Source organism: Falco cherrug, chromosome 4 (assembly GCF_023634085.1).
Source record: "Falco cherrug isolate bFalChe1 chromosome 4, bFalChe1.pri, whole genome shotgun sequence".
Classification (NCBI taxonomy): domain Eukaryota; kingdom Metazoa; phylum Chordata; class Aves; order Falconiformes; family Falconidae; genus Falco; species Falco cherrug.
In genome coordinates, this window is record NC_073700.1 from 10,327,211 (window position 1) to 10,335,864 (window position 8,654).

Genomic DNA, 8,654 nt, shown 5'->3' on the forward strand with positions numbered 1-8,654 from the left:
GCAGAGGCCCCGCCCCGCCCCGCCCCGCGCGGTGGCTGTTGGGAGCGCGGTCCCGCCGCCGAGGCCGCGCGCCGCTCGTCGTTTCCGGGCGCGCCCCGCGGAAGCGGGCGAGAAGCGGCGCCGGCTCCATGTGGCGCCGGCTGCGCTCCGCCCTCAGGAGGCTCGGCGGCTCGCCCGCCGCCCTCCCCGCCGAAGGCGCCCGCCCGCCCGCCGGCCGCGGCGCCATGGAGCGGGCCGTGGTGCGCTGCGTGCCCTCCGAGGCCAAGCTGAGCCTGCGGTTCGTGCTGCCCGACGGCAGCGCCCGGCACATGCAGCGGGACCAAGCGGAGCCGCTGGGCCGGGCGCTGGCCCGCATCGCCGCCAACGCCGCCAAGGGCCGCACCAAGGCGGCAAAGAAGAACAAGAAGGCGCGGGCGGAGGGCGGCCCGGCGGCGGAGGGCGGCCCGGAGGCGGCGGCGGTGCCGGCCGTGCGGCTGTTCTCCCGCGACGGGGAGGCGGTGGCCGAGGAGGTGCCGAACGCGGCGGCCTGGCAGGACGGCGCCGTGCTGCAGATCGGGGAGGCGCAGTACCGCGTGGAGCGCAACCCGCCGGCGCTCACCGAGCTGCAGCTGCCGCGCTCGCTGCTGGCCGGCTTCCCCGTCTGCCCCAAGCTGAGCGCCGAGTTCGCCGCGCCGCAGCACTGCCTGTTCCGCTGGTACCGCGAGCAGCGCCCGGCGCCCGGCGGGGAGGCGGCGGCGGGCGGCGGCGGCCCGGCCTGGGTGGAGGCGGCGGTGGGCGAGCGCGTCTTCACGCCCCCCAACGCGCTGGTGGGGCTGCGGCTGAAGCTGAGCTGCACGCCCGGGGACGCGGCGCAGCGCTACGGGCCGCCCCGCGAGGTGGAGAGCAGCGGCCCCGTGGAGGCCGGGCCCGGCGCCTGCACCTTCGACGCGCGGCACCTGTACACCGGGCGGGTGTGCGGCGGGGGCGCGCTGCGCGCCGTCTCCTACAACGTGCTGGCCGACGTGTACGCGCAGACAGAGTTCTCCCGCACCGTGCTGTACCCCTACTGCGCGCCCTACGCCCTGGAGCTCGACTACCGGCAGAACCTGCTCAAGAAGGAGCTGGCGGGCTACAGCGCCGACCTGATCTGCCTGCAGGAAGTGGACAAGTCCGTCTTCGTGGACAGCTTGGCCCCAGCCCTGGATGCTTTCGGGCTCGAGGGGCTGTTCAAGATTAAGGAGAAGCAGCACGAAGGTCTGGCCACTTTCTACCGCAGGGACAAGTTCAGCCTGCTCAGCCGGCACGACGTCGCGTTCAGCGAGGCCCTGCTCACCGACCCCCAGCACAAGGAGCTGTGCGACAAGCTGGCCCGGTACCCCGCGGTGCAGGAGAAGGTGCTGCAGAGGTCGTCGGTGCTGCAGGTACGGCGCACACCGCCCTGCGTCCTCTTCCCCCTCTCCCCGGGCAGGTTTGTCGAGCGTCAAACCAGAGGAGAAGGGGGGCGAGGGATTAACAGTCAGAAACGTGGGACGGTGGTACGTTCGCTGTTAGCCAGGGTAATGGATAGAGCAGAAGAGCAACTTGGGAACAAGAACAGAAACATCGAGGCTTCACTGAAGTGGATGTATAGAATCACCAAAACTTGGTAAAAAAGGCAATTTTTTTTTTTTTAAGACAAAGACAGCTGTTGAGATTCTGAGCCAAGTATCAATTCTCAAGTGGTATTAGCTGCCAGGCTTTTCACGGCTTACTCCCATACATCAGAATATGTATTTCATAAAACTTAAATCTTGTAAGTTGGTTCTAGATGAGATTAAGTTAATTTGTCTTGCATTAGGAATGCCACTTCAGAAAGTGACAATAGGGAGAGAAATAAGGTTGGAGGACAGGTCAGTGAGCTTGTTGATGCCAGTGGGTCTGCCAGCAGAGCACTGTGTATACGGTAGAAGTCTGTGCCAGGAATTTTGGAAACACTAACTGATGAAAGTTTCTTTCTTGTGGACTGAGTAGGACTAAAAAGATTTCCTTGATACATTTATGTTCAGTTTAAGAACTATGCAGTGCTACGGTTTGCTTGCTAAAACCAGAGCGATAGCTCCAATTCTGTTGCAGAAAATAATAGTACAGAATGGTACAGCATTAGCAGCATCTTAGGAAAAAATATGGGCTGGATTGAAGGAAAAAAATACAGCCAGACCAGGCACTTACAGACGAAAGAGCATTTGTCAAATACCTGGATGTAGTGATAATATATTGCCTCTATAAACAGACCTTCTATAGAAGATAAAAAGACCCAACTTAGGAGCTGTACTGTTCATTAGTTGTCAGGTGCTTTGACCTGGATTGCCATACAGGCATAAGCTAACTATTGCACTTCTTAAAATATTTGACTCTCTATTTAAGACTTATCAAGGATTACTTTTTCTCTTGAAGGTTTCAGTTCTTCAGTCTACAACCAATCCTTCCAGGAAGATTTGTGCAGCTAATACCCACCTATACTGGCACCCGAAAGGTAATTTTGTCATGTTCGTGTATGTGGGATTAACTGGGTTTGTAAAGTTTTTTGTCCTTTCTGGAGAGAATAGATTTCCCCCTGGTTTTTTGTAGCTATAGCCTTTTCTTCTGGAACTGAGGGTTTCTTGTCTTGTTTCTTATCTTGATGAACCAAGCCAGGCTGCTTGGTATGTGTGTTTATTTTCTTTAGAGTAGGATTGTTCTAACCTGCCTGGGAGTCAGTAGAATATAGCTGAAAGCAAAGCAAGTCACGTTACTAAGTTACTATGGTCTAAGAGTAGACCATAAAATATAGATAGCTTTGTGTGCACTCAGAGCTTCCCAATCCTGTTGTACCTGAAGGATCTGTATTGGGATGCTGCCAGGAGGGCAACCAGGCTGGGCTACAGAAGCTTTTAGAACAGATTCTCCTCTTTTAAATCAGTTTTCTTTTGGTTCTGTGCTTTTCAGGAGCAGCATTATTAGAATGGTTGCCACAAAACAGAAAGCTGATGTAATTATGGGTGCTGGAGGTTCAAGGGTTCTTGCATGTGCAAGTTGAAATTAAAACATTGTCCCTTTAAACTTTTGTAGTCACAAACTTCAAAGTCTTCTTATGAATACTATTCTAAAACGTAGTGCACAGAAAATATAAAATGAGATTGCCGTTTCAGAGCTATACGTGATACATGCTGAAGTGAGTAACTTGGAAGATTCCTCCAATGCTACTGTGAAGTATTTAATATGTTTTTATATCCTTAGGTGGAAACATCCGTCTCATCCAAATTGCTGTAGCCTTGTCTCACATCAAGCACGTAGCATGTGACTTGTATCCTGGTATACCAGTCATATTCTGTGGAGATTTTAATAGTACACCATCGTCTGGAACGTACAGTTTTATTAGCAGCGGCAGCATTGCGGAAGATCATGAAGACTGGGTCTCAAATGGTGAAGAAGAAAGGTGCAATATGGCTCTCAGCCATCCTTTCAAACTGCTAAGTGCTTGTGGAGAACCTGCTTATACAAACTATGTTGGTGGGTTTCATGGGTGTCTGGACTACATTTTCATTGACAAAAATGCTCTAGAGGTTGAACAGGTCATTCCGATGCCAAGTCATGAAGAAGTAACAACCCATCAGGCTTTGCCAAGTGTTTCACATCCTTCCGATCATATAGCATTAGTATGTGACTTAAAGTGGAAATAGATCAGCTCTTGCATGGTGCTTCTGGGGGTTTTCAAACCAGAAGTTTCATTTTCTGCTGGGGAACTGAGGTTACACCCTGGCTTGTCTGCTACTAAAAGGAAATCAGAATGATTACTGCAAAGTTCATGTGTGTAATGGTTCTGCTGAATACTATCACAGTGTTCAGAATATTTGCATGAGAACTTTTTCATTCCCTTTTTATATGCTTACAGGAAAAATCTAAGACGGGGTTTTGAAAATTGGATTATCATATACCTTTTTATTGGTGTTTTTAAAGGATTAAGAATATTTTGTCTAAAAAATATGAATTTAATCTGATTTGTAAGACCGTATACAAACTGAACCCTGCCTAATTCAGAACCAAACATAGAACCTGAAAACAAATGGATTTAATTGATTCAGCCTCATTGTAATTATTGTCACAGGACAGTTTTTTTAAAAATAAGTTTGCAAATTGTCTTGCTCACCATTACTGTGTTCCAATTTTTTAGTAACTAGCATGAACAACATACTTGGACCTACCACCTTCTGAAAAGATATTCCTTGAGTATCAGCGGATAGCTCTTCTGTCAACAATCAAGCAGGTTAAAATCAAAGTTATAATTGATTTGGAAGCATTTTGCTTGCCCACTCAGTATGTGTAATGAGGGTAACTGCAGCACTGGCTAAAACTGGACTACATATTTAGGTAGCATTTACTTTGAACATCTGCTCCTCCTGTTCATGATCATTGGCAATAAATACTGAAGTTTAGGACAGCCAGCTCTGGATGGGAGGGAGCTGGGGAGCTTTTTAACAATGTGTTTTCAGGTGAGGGGGAGTTACAGAATAGTTAATGTTGTGCATTAGCTATCTGTGCCTAAATCAGAAAAAAGCCCACAAGTGACTTGCAAACCTTTAACATAATTGTTCTATTTTGTTCCTCTATTGCATACAACGACCACCTGCATCTTTAATGGTGTTCTACCTGAATTTTTTCCTTTAGAAATATAGTCTTCCCTGTTTTGTAGGAGATGATTTGGATGCGGGGAAATGTATTTTATCAAATGTATTGACTGCATTGGAGGGGTTTGAATCACTTAACAAGCTTTTCTCCCTGCATCATTAGTGCATATGAAACAAATAGCATTTGAAAACTATTTCACTCGATCTCCCTCTTTCACTTAATAAAGTTCTCTTTTCAATAGTCTGTTACTATCGTCAGTTTTGATTTTGTTCTAGTTACTGATGTCCTTCGTGGCAAAGCAAGTCTGCCCAGTTACATACCCTGTATTTCCACAACTACTCACCTCCACTGTGTTCTGGTGGACTGTAGGTTACAGCTGGGATTCAGTAAACTCCTCATACACTGCTAAAAACAGGCAGAAACTTTCAAGCAGCATATAGCTGAGGGTCATTGGTCCTGTCTCTTGCCATAGTACCTGCTAGTTTCTGAAGGGTGGTGCTTTAAAAAGCTTTTCAACATCTGCTCTTTAGCTTTTTCTATGTTAATTCCAATAAAACTACTACTGTTTTCCATTACCTCCAGGTTTCAATTTTTGCTAATCCAAATGGTAGCTAAGGGCTTTTGGATTAAAAAACTGGAAGCAAAACAGAGTGTAACATTATAAAAGTGGCAGTGAATGACGTTAGGTCGTTGAGACAGGGATGGACAGTACTCACCCACTGAAATTGGACCCCACATACTTCGGGTATGTCCTTGTTCAGTTGCTGTTCTCTTGTATGTCTAAGTAAAAGTGTAATTCAGTCTTGCATATGAGTTGAAGGGGATATCTATTCTTCTAGACTACAAAGTTGGTAATAAAAGTATCAGTGATTCATAACTAAACTACAAGGTACAGGAGTGAAGAGAAAATCTTGCAGAAGAATGGAGGCTGTATACTTCATATCTGGGCAAAGAATATTTACTAATTTAGTAAATGAGGGAAAGCTTACACCTGAAGATGTAACATTTGCAAGCATATGGCATCTTAAAATAATGACAAAAAAATAATAGGACAATCTGTTCAAGAAGAAAAAAAATCTTAAGTATTAACACCTGGGGAAAAACCACTGAAAATAACCACGTTACAGCTGAGCCAGAGGCCACCTACAATTTGCCAGCTCTAAAAAACTGGAGGGAAAAAACACCCAAAAAACCAAACTCCACTGAATAACGCAGGCTTGCAGACTGGCAAGAGCAATGTCCCAGTCACTTAGAACAGTAAGATTGCACTTGTTGAGTTTGGAATTAAATTATATTAGGCTAACTGAGGTCCCCTTATAACTTCAAAAGGAGAAAAAGAATGTTTTTTGAAGTACCTATCCATTACAATTGGGTTACTTAGTTTTGCTTTCCAAAACCAGAACATTAAGAATCTGTTAACTTCTCCACAGTTACACAAGATGGAGCTGCTCAGAGGTCTTCTGCCTCCCTCCCAAGAAACAGCAGGTCCCCCTGGTTCCCTGTATCGGTACTGGGGCCGCTGCTCCTGTCCCCACACAGCCCAAGGAGAGGGAGAGCACAGCAGAGCTGGCATGTGCAGGAAGCAAACCGAAAGGGAAAAACACGGCACTGGAACAGGCCCAGTAAAAGTAGATGGCCCTTGCACACAGCAGATAATCCTTTAATATCTTCAGCAGGAAATTCAGGCCCATGAGCTGGCACTGGAGATCCTCCGGTGCAAGTATCCCTCATTTTATTAGCAAAATGCAGCAGCACAGGCTGACTGCCAGTAGCACCAACGTGTCAGGAACCACTTAGACATTTCCAGGGTGAGAATCCAGCACTAGGGTCTAGGCTAGGAAAAAGTCACAATTCAAAAGAATTGTGGTTTTTTGGGGGTAAAAAGCAACCCTTAGAGACACACCTGTGGCCCATACCCCCCATGCTCTCAGGCTACGTTTACATCTACGTGAGGTAATATATGGTGCTTCCCACTCCACATAAGGTGATTTTTTAGTTCCCGTTTTAGCCTCCCCTACAACATCTGGACTTTGCCCAGCAATTAATTCTTCCTCTCTAAATCACCTCTAGAATTCAGATTTGTAGAAGCCCTATTAAGCTCTGTTTTATTGTATAAACCTAAACTCACCTGTGCTCCTCTTCCAGCGATTGGAACGCTCCACATCAAGAAAGTGGGCAAGATTCTTTTTGTGTCTTTTTAAATTTATGCAAGAAGAGCATTTGTTGTTTGTTTTTTTTTTTTTTTTTTTTTAAACGCTCTTTTTCCCAGACTAGCCATTAAGGAAAAAGGAACATTGCACTTAGCTTTCCCATCTCTGGTGCAGTAAACTCGAGAGGGCACTGCTCCAGCATCTGCTCCGACTAGCTGCTGTCCCGGGAGGGAGTTTCTTCTTTCACACTGGCTCCTGCTGTGGACAAACTTGTCACTCACAGGAACACTACTGAAACTAAGAGCACTGAAAGACTGGCCTTCTGGAGTAACAGATAACTTGTCTGGTTTCTGGGTTGTTCCAGTTACTGTGAAATGTAGCTTACCTGTGTATTTGGTATGTACAAAAAAACCCCAAGTTCTGCCAGATTCTTCAGACTGGTCTGGCAACTTGGAACTCTTATTATTCCCCCCCCCCCCCGACCTTGTCCGTTCCAGACAAAGGGATCTTCGCCACTTGTGGCAGCTAGTACTTGAATTCTTACACGAGTATTTCTTCTATCACTGCTGTTTTTGAAGGGACTAATTCAAGCCTTCAGTAAAATGCCTTTACGTATCATGATAAAGCAAACAATAACGCAAAGTATGATTGAGAGAAGGAAAAAGGACAGAGAAAAATGGTACAAGAAAAGAAGGGGAAAAAATACCCAACATGCTGAACTGTCAGATGTTCTAAGTAATTGTGTAGTTGCCTCGGTTCTCGCATTTCTAGCATCAAAAAAATTGTTCCAGGTCTTCAAACCCACCCAGTAAGAGGAAGAGCCTGAAAGATCCCAGTTTTCCTAGAATTTGCCACAGATACCTGTCATTTCTTACTCAAGTCCCCTGTCAATACCATTCTTGACAAGGGCAGGAAAGATACTGGGACAAGGTGATGTGCAAAGTTTCATCACATTGCACTGAAACTGCCTTTGTCCAGACCTTAATATAAAGATTACTCAGATGAGCAAACGACTGCAAACTGGGGTCTGAATTCTCATTACTGACAAAACCCTAACTCACTTTTTTTACACAAGCAAGGCCACTGCTGTAAGCGCCCTCATAGTGTTCTATTGCCTCCAGTACGTTGTTTTTCTGGTTTATGTTGAAAATGCTGAGAACAAACCAAGCAAGTAGAAACCTTTGAAGCACTTGTTGCTAATTCCTGATGCATTTAGAACGGATTTTTGTTCTGCTTCTAAGCAGTCCAACCAAAATGCGCAGATGTTCTGCAGCTGTTTTGTAGATAAAGTCCTAGATTATGTTGTTCATGAAGCCTTTGTTTTTTATTTTAAAACTAGCAAAACAGAAAAAATAAACCAAACAAAAAGCCTAACAAATATCCATTACTATTTATGTTGTAGAATTGAGTGGTCAGGTTAGTTACATGTGAGTAAAACAAAACAAGACTTTTGCACTGGTCTGTATGTAGGTCTAAATATTCACACAAAACTGTTCTCCAGATGTTGGAAAAAAATGAAAAGCCAATCATGCACGTACTGAAAATGTAAGGAATAAACTGTGTCAGCACAAACAAATAAAATAAAAAGCACTCATTCTTCAGTGTTTTGCTCTCTAAAGTTAAGCTGGCCATCTGATACACTGAAATCAAAAAACCTCTTGTGTACAAGTATTACTAGACTGACTCTCCAGCACAGTAGAACTTACCCATTGTTTGAATATAGGAGTTGATGCTACACAATGAAATAATTCAGTCACTGGAACTCAGGATTTCCTGTCATTACAGTAGAACGAGGAACAAGTTTTTAGCAGCCTTGTGCCTGTCCAAGATTTTGGACTTCTGGGACAACAGCTCAGTTCAGGAATTTGAATTCTGATAGGG

General features: G+C 45.7%; 1 protein-coding gene across 1 annotated transcript; it reads left to right on the forward strand.

Annotated features, from left to right (window-relative positions):
- Positions 1–74: 74 nt before the first annotated feature.
- Positions 75–4,866, forward strand: PDE12 (phosphodiesterase 12). The gene is made up of 3 exons (XM_014279650.3): positions 75–1,400; positions 2,413–2,491; positions 3,235–4,866. Exons 1-3 carry the CDS (start codon positions 129–131, stop codon positions 3,675–3,677), a joined length of 1,794 nt encoding a protein of 597 aa, XP_014135125.2. The 5' UTR covers positions 75–128; the 3' UTR covers positions 3,678–4,866.
- The last annotated feature ends 3,788 nt before the right edge of the window (positions 4,867–8,654 follow it).

Bases quoted from the DNA above. Each gene is read 5' to 3' on its own strand.
- PDE12 (XM_014279650.3), top strand. From the start codon at position 129: ATGTGGCGCCGGCTGCGCTCCGCCCTCAGGAGGCTCGGCGGCTCGCCC. The intron at 1,401-2,412 runs GTACGGCGCACA...TTTCTCTTGAAG, and splicing joins AGAGGTCGTCGGTGCTGCAG to GTTTCAGTTCTTCAGTCTAC. The intron at 2,492-3,234 runs GTAATTTTGTCA...TTATATCCTTAG, and splicing joins CCTATACTGGCACCCGAAAG to GTGGAAACATCCGTCTCATC.